General features: G+C 35.0%; 1 protein-coding gene across 2 annotated transcripts in view; it reads left to right on the forward strand.

Moving 5' to 3' along the window:
- The window catches only part of LOC128018939 (plexin A3-like), a 157,355-nt gene that overhangs the window by 50,199 nt on the left and 91,202 nt on the right, over nucleotides 1-15,954 (forward strand). For both annotated transcript variants that reach the window (XM_052604834.1, XM_052604835.1), the window contains exon 4: nucleotides 14,576-14,716. In XM_052604834.1, the coding sequence (XP_052460794.1) occupies nucleotides 14,576-14,716 (141 nt within the window). The remainder of the gene's footprint in view (nucleotides 1-14,575; nucleotides 14,717-15,954) is intronic.

The raw sequence follows: 15,954 nt of genomic DNA on the forward strand, positions 1-15,954 counted from the left end.
AACTATAGCTCCTTGTAGTACCGTGTTTTCCAGAATATAATTTGCACTTTTATTCATAGTTTGGTTGGTCCTGCGGCTTATAGTCATGTGTGACTTATTTATGAAAATTTATTTAACATGAACCAAGAGAAATTAACCAAGAGAAAACATTACCGTCTCCAGCCGCCAGAGGGCGCTCTATGCTGCTCAGTGCTCCTGTAGTCTACCCCTAATAAACATAGAGCGCCCTCTCGTGGCTGTAGACGGTAATGTTTTCTCTTGGTTCTAAATAAATGCTACTTATAGTCCAGTGCGACTTATGTTTTTTTCCTTGTCATGATGTATTTTTGGACTGATGCGACTTATAGTCCGAAAAATACAGTAAATGCTGCTCCATCTGAAAGGATGTGAAAATACCACATTTAATAACTCTCTTTATAACATCAGTCAAGTGTTTGAAGTAAATCCTTCTGTGAGTTGATGTGGCTTTTTACACAGAATAAGGCACGCAGCATATTTCCTAGTATTCTAAGCAGTGAAAAAAGGCTATGTCGATTAGCATTGCATTATAAGAAATTATGATAAGATGAACTCAGATAAACCATATTATTGTCGTAGTCATGTGTTTATTAGCCTCGTTTAATTAATGAAAGCAACCGTTATAGGGATTTCCTGGGTTTCTTCTGCGAGGTGTATTTGGAGTTTCAGCGCAAGAGCGCCCTCTGGCCTTCAGATGGGGATTTACTGCTTGATAACAGAACCGTGCTTCACTGAAAGATGCACATGACAATCGCTGCTTCTGCCTAATGGCTTTGTGATTTATTTTGATTAATCGTGCAGCTCGAAGCATGATGAGTTTGTGAATAATAAATGCACAGACACTATTTAAATTGAACAGAGATGACATAACTGAATTCAATGATGAACTGCCTTTAACTATCATTTTGCATTATTGACACTGTTTTCCAAATGAATGTTGTTCAGTGCTTTGATGCAATGTATTTCGTTTAAAGCACTATATACATAAAGGTGATTGATTGATTGATTGATGAGGGAAATGGTGAAATTGGTAGAATGTGTCATTATTTACTCAAGTTGTTGAGGACAAAGGAAGATATTTTGAGGATGGTAATCGAGCAGCTGCTGGTAGCCACTGACTTCCATAGCACCCCCTATGCACATACTATGGATTTCAGTGGCTACCAGCAAGTGTTTGGTTACCAACATTCTTCAAATGTCTTCCTTTGTGCTGAACAGAAGAAAGAAGCTCATACAGTTTTGGAACAACTTGAGGTTGAGCAAATTATGACAAAATTGTTATTATAAAATGGATAGTTCCAGTCCTTGATTCTGATTGGCTAAACCACGTTCAAAGCTGTTGTAAATTACTTTACAAATATCCACCTTTTTCCTCAACGTGTTACCAAAGTAAGCCTATGGGTGAGACTTTAGTTTCATTAGCCGCTATAGATAAATAGCGAGGAGAATAACAATGTGCAGTAAACGGTAAAACTGTTTGCAGTACAAACCAGTGTGTTCTTAATTAAGATAACAGATTAAAATAATATGATAGGAAACATCAGTTGCCAATATCAAGCAGCAAAACAAACTGTTTTGTACAGCTAAAAATAGCTGGACGCAAATGAGACCAGAAGCTAGACCCAAAGAATTTACAAATGGTGGCGTCCATTTTTACGTCAGGAAAAAGGTGGATACACCTGTTTACATTTGTCTGTTGCTTGGCAAGCACTTTGTTGCAACCACATATATTGTTTGGTGGAAGAATATTGTTTTTATTAATATCATTGCACTTTATTTCCTCAGTTTTATTTTGTGAGACCTTTTTTGTGAAGCTTTGTGAAAGCTTCCTGGGGCTTATTGCTTTATTTTTGGGTGCACTGTCCCTTTAATGTATTTGTAAAAAAAAATTCAGTCAACATATTCTGTTAGATAAGTAATTACACATTTCTGCTAAAAGCCACATGATTTGGACGAATATTAATGTGTAGGAAGTGTTATGTGCGGAAGTTTAATACATGATGTTAAGGATTATGATTTTTTTTTCTTTTTTTAGTAAAAGCAAGTAATATATCATGTTCACTTTTTTGTTTACAGTGTTATCAGAAAGAAAATGGTTAAAATAGTAGTGTGACTTTAAAAAAAATGGATTTCTAGAATGTTGCGAGTGGTTGTCGCGGTGTTGCTTTGTGGTTGCTTGAGGGTTCTATGTGGTTCCTATGTGATGTTAATTTGATCCCTAGGTGTTTTCAATGTTAATTTGTTTCAGTTGTTGCCAGGGTGTTGCTATGTGGTTGCTAGGTGTTCTCTGTTATTTTCATCCTCAGACATTTTTAATGTTAATTTGTTTCAGTAAGTATTAGGGAAAAATCATAAATCATACACCTTTCTGAAACAATCTGCATTGATAGTCTTATTAAACAATGCAAAAAATCAACCATATTGTGACTTCGATTGCTTAAGCGAGAGTTTATGTTCATGTTAGACCTGAAATGAAATGAGAGAGGTTTGTATGTGAAACCCCCTTTTGTAATTATTGTTTTGGACAACAATTACTTACTCATAACCTGCTGAAAATAGTTCAGTCACACTGCCTCTCGCCACTAACTGTGTCCAAACAAAAAACGGCTGGAATGGCAATTTAAATTTCCTGTGTCTCAGGCTTCAACGTAGATTTGCATCGTCATCCATCAGCGTTTGGGTTGAAAAATTCATACATTTCTTCTCACCCTGATGCTTGTTGTTTGTTTTTTTTCTTTTTTTCCCCTGACAAAGCAAAGCTGTAATTGACTTCCCTTTGTGAATGAAGTAGTTCTCAGTCTCAGGCCTGAATAGACATCGCCTTTTATATTTCAAAGTAGAACAGCAAGCCAGACGGGGTTAATGCCATGGAAACTCTGTCTGATTTGTGCTGAACTTTTTATGCTAACATAAACATAGACCCTCAACTCCGAACACATCACAGACGACGTGCCGATGCATACAAAGCATGCACACTCCTGCGTGTGTGTTGTGTGTTGCGGCATGGATGTGCAAAAGCAACCACACAATTTCCTGCGTGATTAATTGTTGGATTAAGTGTGGTTTCTTGTTGGCTTTGCCTCTGTCTGGATCTGGGCAGGAGAGGTTAATAAGCTTATGCTGGAATTCAAGAAGTCTCTAAGGGGTCGTTTGGCAAAATTTGACCTGTGTTTTTCTTTCCATCTTTTTTTTTTCTTGGAATGCCAACAAAAGAGCTCAAGTCTAGGTGAGTGGGGTAACCTGTGCCACTTTTTGCCGAAGTTGTCCTCCAGGCAAGGAGAAATGAGACCAGGCCAGGGTGAAATGAATATCCTTAATTATATTTCAGGATGTCAGTTTTCAATTGAAATTCAAAGGCAGTATCTAAAGACCATAAAATATATATTTTCTTTAAAAAAAAAAAAAGAGCAATGTTTATATTTTCATATACATGAAGAATAAATGTTTAAACTTTTCTCGTACATTATTTGCATGTTTCTAAACCAGCCAAAACATGTTGCATGTCCAGAATAGTTTAATATAATGTATACAGTTTTCAAGATTTTTTCAAGTATTTGTAATACTAATACTATTGTTAGTGTATATTTCACATGTGTATTCATAGTATTAATTTGAATGGTTAATAATTCATAATTTCCTGTCAGTAGTCAAGGTAATTACTGGATTGTAATTTACTGGATTGATGTCATTTATGAATAAAAAAAAAATATATATATATATATAAATAAATACTGCTACTTATAGTAGTAATAATAATATTACAGTTGTGGGAGCAAATAACATTATACATTTGGTTTGAGTAGATAAATAAATTATACTTCTACTAATAATAATGAATATTATTATATTATTATAATATAATATTATTATTATGAATTTTTCCTATTTTTATTTTTCTAAGTCACTAGTCAGGATAATCTGTTGTGCACTTTACTCCATTGTTATTATTTTGGGTAAAAATGCATTTAATGATCTTAAGCCATAAGATTTAGATGGGTTTGTTGTGATATTTAATTTTGGACCTGTAGACATAAATACAAAGCTTTTGGCATAAGAAATAATTTTAATTAATCACATTCCATCACAGATGCATGTGATGGAATCTTTTGAGATTTATGGCCATGTGACCGAAATGATCTAATTTTGAATTTCTAGATTAATTTGGCGAACCATTTTACTTCCCGCTCTCCCTACAGCAAGAGTCCTAGAGTCCCTCTCTCTTCTGTAGGATGAGAGGTGCGTTTGCTGACGGTCCCTTGGCTGGGATCCAGCACCTGAGCAGCAGGTCCGCAGTGATCAGAGAAGCCTGACTGGTCTCTGGCCCGTGACAAGCGTGTGAGAGAAGTAACATTCCTGTCTACACTCGTTCTGCTCAGTGTGACAGCCCATGAGATGCCTGAACCCAAATCCCAAATCCCTGCTTCTGCTGCCAGCACGTCCCACCTGTGCACCTGCAGGGATTTACAAAATCACCGCGTTTCAGATGATGCCTCTGCCTTTTGTTTTTAATTCAGCCATTTGTTTTGGTGGCCGTTTTTCGCAGAGATAGAGAGAATAATTGGATAGGAACAAGAAGAATGCTGGGCCCAAAATGAGCTTTCTGCCATGCCATTGAGTGAATTTGTGAGATTTATAAACATCAAGTATTTATTACAGGCTGTGAGCAGCATTTAGCATTGTTTTTACTAAGAAAAAATTTCTTTATGCAATTAAGCGTTTTTTTTTTTTTTTTAATGAAGCAAATTCAAGTAAGCTTTAGAGATAGCTGAGTGAATATTAAGCGACTATATAATGCTTATTTCTCAGTAGAAATAAATAAGAAAATAATAATAATAATAATAATAATAATTATTATTATTATTATTAATATTATTATCATTATGGTCTGTTATTTTTATTATGAACACCTGAATCAGGAGTAAACTAGAGTAAACATTTACCTTGGGTAAATAAAAATGTAAATATTACATTTGCATAATACTAATAGTAAAAATATGATTTAATATTATTAGCGACAAAAATATTACTAATATTATTATTAAGCAGAATTAAACAAGAGTGAACATGCTTCAAGTAAATATAAATATAAATATATAGAAATAAATCATTAATAGTAATAATGATAATGTTATTATTAGTGATGAAGATGATGATAATAAAAAATAAAAAATAATAAAGAATACATAGTAATGTTATTGTTGATTATAATAATATTTTATTAATACAATAATAAAATTAACACTATAAAATTGATAAATTAAATTTTTATTGTTTTACTCTGGAGCTTTTCAAATATGCTTTTACCTAGTTAAATTAAATGTTAAATTAAAATGTAACATGTAAGTTTTCAAAGGAATAAAGTGAAAGTGACAGAACGTGTATTTGTGTGGTGTCCAATACTTGGAATTTGTGCACTGTATTCAAACGCGCACACACACACAGCAGTGAATAGTGAACACTCACACACACCCGGAACAGTGTGCAGGCATTTTTTTGCAGTTTTTATTCCCTATACGGATATCCGAAACCAACACTAAATGGTAACTGAAAGGTTGTTCCTGATAAAACATTCCAGCGATTGTGAGCTTGTAATTTGGGCATTATGCAGAGGCTGGTATACATGACTGAATCTGAGTAATTGCTGTTTGAGTGAAACTGGTAGAGGGTGAAGGGCATTAAAGGACATGTAGTCGTACCGCACAAGACTTAGTTTACCACACCACAGCATTCCTTTCCCATAATGCCTTTCTGTGTGCATTTCTGAAAGCGTTAAGTGCTGTGGATCATGTGACCTTTAAAACCAAACCATGCACAGACGCCCAACGGATCTTGGTGACAGAGTTCAGAGGTCAGGAAAGGTCAAAGGTCACGGAATGTGGTAGAAAGTGCCCGCAGCCGCAGAGGATGAGGATGTTGATGGTTTAGTTGCTCGTATTTGTTAGGATAGAGAGAGACAACGCAGGTGTTGATGGCGTAAACTCTGTCAGCGAGGCCCGTCTCCACAAATGGCCAGATCTGAGGGAATGGGATAAGGAGACTAATTGAATTACAGACCCTTTGTTCGGTTCCTGGGGTGCAACGCTTTTGTCTCCTCCACTCTTCTATAAGAGGATGAATTTGCAGCTTGAAGATTTTGACCTCATTTTCTGAGACCGTGGGGGGCTTTTTTCATTACTGGGGTGCACATGTAAAATAGATCTGGCTCGACACGGAATCAGAGACCATTTTTAAAGACTAAAGTGAACCCAAAAAGGTTGAAGATGGGGCAGATGTAATGTAAAAGCAACAGTGTAATATACCGTCATTCCTGTCTTGACACGGGAGAGTAAAATATATCTCATTTACCTCTGTGATCACCTTTAACTGCGGTGTGTGGAGAGCAGGAAGAGTTCCCTGGGAACAGCAATGCAAAGTGTTTGGTTGAAGGTGGAAGAGTGTAAAGGTGATATGTGTTGTTGTTTTTTTTTTTTTAAAGGAATAGTGCACCCAAAAAGGAAAAACAGACTTTCTTCCATTGAACACAAGATAAGATGTTTTAAATACCTAAAAGATACAAAATAACCTTAAAAGTTAAGCTATGCCTGATTCGTTATTGTGAATCGTTCTTTTGAGTCGAATCTTTTCATTGAATCAGTGATTCATTCATGAATCGAACGGATCCGACTCTTGAGTTCAACTCACTTATTAACTTAATGATCCAGTTCTACTGATGAATATCAGTAGATAAATAAAAAACAATTTGGTCAGTTCCTCAAACTAAAGAAATGGGGTCTCATTCATGAAACATTCGTAAATATACGAGTAAATATGTGAGTCATTTGCGCGTAAAGAGACCTTCCCGAAAACTCTTCTCCTGATTCTCAAATACTTCGTAAAAGTCAGATGTGATAGTGAAATGTGTGTGTGTGTTAATGAATTCCAATCAGTCATAAATGGGACGCACATGCACGCGCATTCTCAATTACCATAAATCCCGCCCATTAAATCCAACTGACTACTATATATGAGCATCATATTATGACACCAAACGAAGGATTCGCTCCTCAAAAGCGAATGAAAAATAAAAAATTCTCAGCTGCAGAAATTGAAGTTTTGTTATCAGAAGTTCATTCAAAACGCCACGTTTTATTTTCAAGCGTACATAGTGCCAGATCAGGTCCCAAAAAAAAAGGAAGCTTGGCAGCGTATTACAGATGCAGTTAATGGAGTTTCATCTGTTAATCGAACAGTCCCAGAAGTGAAAAAAAAACCATTTAATTACTATATATAATATTTTTTTCAAAATGCTGTGTAAATATGTACCCGATTAAGGTGAATTAAAATGCAACCGTATTAATGAGCAAAACGTTCAGATGTTAAACGCACTATTTACGCGTGGCTGGGAGCAGGTGTAGATTTATTTCGTACTAACTAACATTTGGAAAATACGAACATTTTAATGAATCCAGAAATTTACGCCAGAACCACTTTACACACAATTTACACAAAAATTCGTGTTTTATGAATGAGACCCATAGTGTGCAAATTATATGGACAACTTTTATGGTCTTTTTTTCTTTATGTATAAACCTTAAAAGTTTCGGACCCTATTCGTACCTATGTATATTTGAAGTCATTAATGATTTAAATCCATTTGCTGATGCTAAGAATTTACCTGAAATCTTGGATCCAGTTTGTTTATATATTTATTCTTAATAATAATAATAATAATAATAGACGTTTTATTATTATTCATTTATTCATAAAGACTATATTTAATTTCAAATCCATTTACTATAATACTTTAAGTATTTGATATTTAGCATTTTTAAAATAATAATTGTTTTTACTGTTGTTTTAGAATTATTTTCTCTTATTTTTTTATTTTTTAAATTTTTTATGAAAACAACAGCAGTTTATTATAAGTATTATTTTTCATTAATTTTATTAATTCAGTGTATTGCTGATGAAGTGATGTTTTTTATTAACTGCAATGTAATTTCTGGTTTTAACTTCTTTTAAATGTGTCTCAGATGTGCAGCATTTGCAACAGCTCAGGAGTTTATCTTCTACTGCCGTGTCTTTAGATTTTTGCTCTGTTACTATTGTAATATCCCATGTCCAAAAGAAAACAAAGTAACGTTAAACTGGGATGTCTGGGACTTTCGCTCAGTAGAACAACACAACTCTGTGCTATGAATCATTCGGCTGAGCCAATAAAAACATAAACCTTGCTGTGGTTTAAAATAAACCCCTTTTAAATAAGACCACATGTTAACAGCTTGTGCCATTCTCAGCTAGCTGATGTGGATGTGCTGTACATGTACGTGTCGTGTTGGCTCATTACGGTGTTTTACGAGGATCATTCCGTAGTTGGGATTCTCACATCATTGTATGTTGTCATTACATTGTGATTGAGTTTTCAGACCGTCCTCTTGTCTTCTGTTTTACAAAATCCAATTTTATCCTGCGATCTATCACTCCGCTAGCACTCTGTCGTGTCTTTGACTCTTTTCTCTCACTGTTTTTTTTCTCTCTTCTCACTCTTTGATGTGAGTGATAAATGAAGCTCTGGTGGGCCGTCCCTCCTCCCCGTATGTCAGTGGTGTTAGTCAGCAGCATGTCTCTCACACCCTCTCCGTGTCTCATTCATTCATACACACACGTTACTTGTTGCAGTTTAGTTATTAGCTTTTTTTCTCTTTTTCTGTTAAAAGGCATTCTGGGTTTTAAAGCTAATTTGTGGAGGCCGAAAGCTGTGTGTTGCAGACTGGATGGTAAAGATTATGACATCTCCAAAATTCTGTTTGATCTTTTTTATATATTATTTTGTGCTTTTGAGGTTGTAGTGCCTAATCATAAGGTCCTGGACTTAAGATCTGTGGACATTTTTTACAACTCTTTAGACTTGTTTTTACTTTTGTTTATTATTATTATTGAATTTTATTGTGAAATATTTTGTGTCATCAAAGTGTGTAACCTTGAAAGGTTCTATATAATGTATTTAGTTTTATATTTTTTCAAGATTCCACACTTTGATGACACAAAGCATTTCACAATAAAATTCAATAATAATAACAATAAACAAAAGCAAGTAAATAAAAGTCTTCAGATTAGAGCTGGGCGATATATCGAATATTAGCGATAGTATCGGAATAATTTTTGAATATATCGTGAATATCGAATATTTCAAATTCAAGCATTCTTTCCCAAAAGAATGCGCCGAATGTCCAAAAAAGGAACCTGTAACTGCTCTACGCCCCGCTACTACGAGAGCTTAATGATAGCGGTTGCCAGATAACAAGAGTTTAAATCTCCGAATCAGAGCCCCACTGTTACAAGGACACATTTTCTGCCCGGTGTTTGCTTATTTTATGCAATCTGGCAACCATGCGCACGTGCTCACTCACGGCTCACGGAAGAGCCGCCGACGATAATCTGAAAACACTAACAAACTGGAATTGAGCGATCTAATGAAAGCGTCATTCAGCCGGTCTGTGTTCTGTCGTGATATCTCAACTGTATTGTTTGCATTTGTGATCGCAAAATAAATGCACTCACTCGACCGCTGATGTTTGAATAGAGAAACAGGCTATGGCCAATTGGAATTACTATTGGGGAATTTCACTGATATGTTTACCAGTTTCCTTAATATAGACAGAGAGAATGCAAAAGTCTTTGGTATTCATTTATATATATTTATATATAAGAAATAGCTATGTGCTTCAGCAACTAGCTCCCCATCTAAGAGGGTTTTTAATGTCAGTAGGAACATAGTTTCATGCCACAGAGCTTCTCTTAAAACCGCAGACAGTTGACAGACTTGTGTTCTTAGCTTAAAAACTTGTTAAAAATTTTTTAATAAAATACTTATCCCAGTTGTATAGTATAAATTGTGAATTGCATCCACTAAAAAGTTGACAGAATGCACTTTCTGTACTTAATTTGCACTGCTTCAGTTACATATAGGCCTACATGTATTCATTTAATAAAAAGCAGTAAGTGATCTATTGGTATAGATTTTTTTAACTGCTTAAATAAGCTGTTTAATCTAAATTGTTTTTTTGTGTGTGTGTGTTTTTTTTATGGGCAAAAGAAAATCATGTTTTTTTATTATTTAAATGCAAATGCAAACATATCGAGATATATATCGAATATCGTAAAAAAATTGACAATATCGAGATATAATTTTTTTTTATATATCGCCCAGCCCTACTTCAGATTGTTTTAAAAAGTGTCCACATTACACACACACACATACACACATACACACACACACACACACACACACACACACACACACACACACACACACACACACACACACACATATATAATTATTATTTTTGCAATTATTTTTCAAATATATCAACATTGAACATGTTTCTTGAATTTTCTGTTAGAACATATATATTTCAGATTTGTTATATATGGAGAAATACTAATAATTAATTGGTTTGACCAATATTTTTTGTTTTTAACAATATAAAAACTTGAATGCTTTAATTTTGCATAATTTAATTTGGCATAATTTCATATTTATTGTAAAAATTATTACTTTTTTTTTAATGCAGAACAAATATCAAACAATACGTATCAGTTATTGAACACTTAAACGCATTATTTTTGTTATTTATTTAAATAGATTTTTGAAGTTGCTGACTGTAATGGTTCTAAGCATACTTCATCATATTTTCATGTATTTGTTCTTTTTTTCAAAATAGATTTTTCTAACATACTGTATTTTATGAAATTTTACAATGTTTGTGGTCTATCAAAAATTTTACCATAATAGCTGATTATTGTTGAATAATTTTAAAAAATATATAGAGAGGCTCTTGTTGTCTCTTGTCCTTGCAGAAATAATAGTTGGACATCCTTCCAGCTCCACTTAAGAGCTTCATTCACCCAGTCCTTAAAGCAGTGGCTCTCACAGAGACTTCAGATCGATAAAAAAACAAGCACCCAAATGAGCAAAAAAATTCTCCTGCTATAGTAATTTCCTCTTTCTCTTTGTCCACTTTGTGATCGATGAAGGAAAAATTGGGCTACGTTCAAACCCGTCAGTCTTCCGGTCGCTCGTTGCAGTGTTCAGGCTACGACTCCGGAGGGTTAATTAATCGATGGATAGGCAGGCAACTCTACCCTGGTATCATTTTAGAGTCTGAGGGGGGAAGGTAATATTTATCTAAATTCCAATTACCCTCATCTGAGGCGCTTGATGTTGTTGTGGGGTCAGCTCTCGGCAGGCTGAGCAAGCCTTCTGCATTTCAAACACTTAAGTGCACCGTGAGGACATCCCCGCCTAGAGAGAAGAGTACACATCTTAAAAACATACCCTCCTGAAAGCCATTTAAGTTCACCACTGATTTTTTATTTTTTTTTAAGGCAGGCAGAAAAGTGCACCTGATTGCAGGGTAGCGCTCGTCCAGTCTGAATGGTGCTGGTATTTTTGTAGCCCATCGTCCCCATTCACAGACTTTCGATGGATATCTTTGAGATTTCAGTGTGATTTTGGCTAACAGACCCCAGAACAATCAATGCTACGGCTGTTCGTTCCTCTAATCCAGTGTAAAAGTTCCTCCACTCTCCCATGTTCCTCCCCTGCATTAGTGTTGATGGATGGAAGCTGTAGTTAGGCAGAAAGAGCACTCGGTGCTTGGCATAAAGTATGTTTAGTTTGTGGCAGAAGTAATTTTTTTCTCTTGAAGTTTAAAATAAGAGTTTTTTTTAGCTCACTGTGACGCATTTAATCTAGTTCTACTCCAATCTGTCAATATTTGGCCATTTCGAGATTGTCTGATTAGCAAACACTGCAGAGATCATTGTGCATGGTTTCATTTCTGAATGCAACATTGTAAGTTCACAATTTCAGATGTTTTTATTACATTTTGAATGCATGTTGTGGTTTAAGTTTGTGCGGTGTGATTTATATTTGATCTCATTTATATTAAGTAAACACAAACACAAACATATGCACACAAACATGTGTGTGAAATACAATATAATGTACATTGTGTGTGTATATCCATGTATATATAAATTGTATAAACTGAAATTATATAATATATTTCCATAATATTATTGCTCTTTATATTATATATATATATATATATATATATATATATATATATATATATATATATATATATATATATATATATATATATATATATATATATATGCAACAATTATTTATTGTCCTACAAATGATTGGCTGAGAGCCTTTTTTACGCATGTGATATTCTAGTGATAACAGAACTCCAACCGTTTCAGCCAGTTTTTGTGTCACAGAATGTAGTTTTTTAGGTTAGAATGTAGTTTTTAAGACTTCAAATATGCAGTTTGTTAATAAAGATAACAGCTGTTTGAAAATTGACTTTCACGTTTTTGGAGATGTTAGTTCCAGGGCATCAGCAGCTGCTCCTTTTGACTGAATTGCCTCACAACTTTTATGATGGCTGCTCATTAAATGTTCATTAAATTTTATTATTTAATAACTAGTTTTTTTATATAAACAGTCGTAGTACTTATTAACATTATTTAGTATTGAGAAACGGTGTGTGTGTGTTTGTGATGGTGATTTCCGTTACATTATTTTGCCGTTAGGTCCTAGAATATTTTCTCAGCATCTTGATTTGTTTGAGAGACTCACATGAAGTAGCCACAGATGGTTTCCTCAGAGTTTGACCAGCGTAGATGTTTCAGAAACGAAGCTCAGCTCATATCAGACACTGAGCAGCCTCCGTTGTTTAAACTAGTCCTAAACTTGGTTCACTTTGTGGTGTCCTATTCCATAAATCTGGAATCTACTTTGCGAATTAAATCCACGAGTCCACGAGGGTATCGCAAAACCTGGCGTCTGGTGTTAAACCGATCCGTTTAAACGAGGGGACTCTGTAGCCGAAGGCTGCGAAAAGCGACACTACAGCTGGTGGCCAATGAATTGACGAATCTCAGAAAGAGTCCGTCATGTTTCTAGGCCTTCTGTCCTGCTGCCCGGGGAGACGTGGGCTCTGACTTGGCCGGCGATATGTGACACCCAATATGGCAGGCTTCGACTAATTGATGCCACCTTGTCAACCCTAATTACTGCAACTGCTGCAATGAGGAGGCAGCTAATTAACAGACTAACGATGTTTGTCACTTCAGACCGACCCAGATATTTAGGAGACGGCCCAAGTCCGCTGCCAATGCATCTGTTTCGGGTGTCTTTTCTGCTTCGCACCTTCTTTCACTTCTTCTTGTCATTTTGATCACTCTGTCGTTTCCCAAATGGCATTCCATACCTTTTCGGTGAGAGTTTAGTTTACTTTATAGCCTCATTTCAATCTCCTATCACATTGCCATCAGAATTGATTAAGACCGAGGCGTGCGGGAGATAGGTGAGCTCTCTGACTTTAAATGTGGTTGTCAGCCGCTCTCTGTGTTTTTTTCCGCCTCAGTCGTCACTTCAAAGATGTTTTGAATTTGACATATTTAGAGCGTTCTTTTTACACAGCAAGCTCAACTACACTAATTATCAGTGTGAGGAAACAGAGCAGTTGCTAATGATGAGGCAGCGGGAGTTCGAGTGTGTGTGTGTGTGATGTTAAAATGTAATTGATTTTTATCACACATCTGATCACGCTGCCGGCCTGTGTTCACTCAAAGTTCTGCCTTCGTTTTCTAGGTCAGCCCAAGAATTCTGCATTCATGAGATTATAATACTGCGTGTGTCTTTAAGTGATGATATGCTGCCAGCCAGAAACACTGTGAGCGGTAAAATCACAGTAAAATAAGTATTATTTGAAAATGTAGTCTGAGAAAATGTTTCTGCCGTTTTTTTGTGATCCAAGTATGTTCAGTGAGTAAATAAGTTAAGGTGTGGCTTTATTTGTTTTGATTGAATACCTTATTTTTCGGACTATAAGTCACACTTTTTTTCATAGTTTGGCTGGTCCTGGGACTTATAGTCAGGTGCGACTTATTTATCTAAATTAAGTTGACACGAACCTAGAGAGATGAACCAAGAGAAATTAACCGAGAGAAAACATTACCGTCTCCAGCTGCAAGAGGGCGCTCTATGTTTTCAGGGGTAGGTTACAGGAGCACTGAGCAGCATAGAGCGCCCTCTCGTGGCTGGAGATGGTAATGTTTTATCTTGGTTCTAAATAAGTGCGACTTATAGTCCAGTGCGACTTATGTTTTTTTTCTTCATCATTACGTATTTTTGGACTGATGTGACTTATACTTAGGTGCGACATATAGTCCGAAAAATACGGTAATAGAATACAGTCAGGTGATTTGAGAGTCCAGTGGTGGTGAAAACATTTTCAATCATCTTGCTAGTAAATTTCACAAATATTAACAAAGAAACAAAATTAGCAAAGAATTGAACGTGAAATGTAAAAATTTTTTTTTTAAACATACTCCATTATGGTTTTATCTACAACTTTTACAGTATAGGAGGATACTGAATTTTTTTTACCTGTTAATGAAAAATGACAAAGACTGATGGATCGTATGTGCATTATGAAAGTAAAGTAAAGTTTTGCCTCCATGTTGAGTTTAACTCAAACTTTGGTTTTCTTTTCAGATTCGAGTGGATGGTGTACCGCCGCCTTCTGTGAACGCTCTGCTGTACGAGACCGTCACCGTCATGGAGGGAAGCCCGATTCTCCGTGACATGGTGTTCAGTCCAGATTATCAGTACATCTATCTGCTGAGCGACAAACAGGTGAGAATGATTCTGATGAGATGAGGAAAAGTATACGCAGGTCTACTGGACAGACTTTGTCTCTTTAAGACCGCTGTTTCTTTGTTTTCGTTTATCAGGGATGAATCGAAATGGGAAGTTTGTCTGATACCAATAGCCAGTGTATTTAGTGATATACAGTAGTGGATTTTTTTTTTTTTTTTTTTGCGAATAATAAGGAACAAATCTATATTTTATTTTACAGATTATTAATATATGTTAATAATCTGTATAAAAAAAAAAAGAAAAAAAAAATTATAATAATTTTATTTATATATATATATATATATATATATATATATATATATATATATATATATACAGTACTGTTTAAAAAATTTTGGTAAGCAAGAAATTAATACTGTTGCTCAACAAAGCATTAAATGGATCCAAATTGACACTAAAGTTTTTTTTTATTTTTTATAATGTTACAAAAGATTTCAGATTCAAATAAATGCTGTTCTTTTGAACTTTCTATTCATCAAAATATCCTAAAACAAATCCCACAATTTTTCCACAAAAAAAGTTATGCAGTGTAACTGTTTATTTAAGTAATTTATACAATTCTACATTTATTCAAATAGAAAACTTTAATAATAATTCCACATTATTACTGTTTTTACTCAATTTGTTATAAATACAGCTTTGGTGAGCCTAAGAGGCTACTATATATATATATATTTATATTTATGTATGTATGTGTGTATATATATATATATATATATGTGTTATTTATTTATTTATATATGTATTTTAAGTAATAAAGTCTCAATGTTTATATAATATTCAAAATCCTACTACTTTCCAGGTTTAATTTTGATTTTGGACTTTTGCGCCCTGCTGTACAGTAGATCACTGTTGTCCTTGATTTGACCACTTATCGTTTGCTGTTCATTTATTTCATAAAGTCAGTAAAAATATTTACGGCATGCGGCGAGGACAGAATAAAGGCACATTTGTGAGGAGGGTGTGGGTGCGCGACACTTTTGTCTTAAGACATGAACCGTAAAATCTCAGATATGTTGTTTTAACATCTGTGAGACAGGAAAACCGAATATGAAACGCCGTTTCACATCTCTAAATGGGAGCCCCAGCTGCTTGGCCCTAATAAGAAATTGTGGGGAAGCATTTTCATCCAGAGCCGTACAGAATAACAGCCCTTCCCATAATGCTCCATTATACAGCCAGAGGAGAGGAAGGATACATCGAAGTTCCTCAGC

This window comes from Carassius gibelio, chromosome A8 (assembly GCF_023724105.1).
Source record: "Carassius gibelio isolate Cgi1373 ecotype wild population from Czech Republic chromosome A8, carGib1.2-hapl.c, whole genome shotgun sequence".
NCBI lineage: Eukaryota > Metazoa > Chordata > Actinopteri > Cypriniformes > Cyprinidae > Carassius > Carassius gibelio.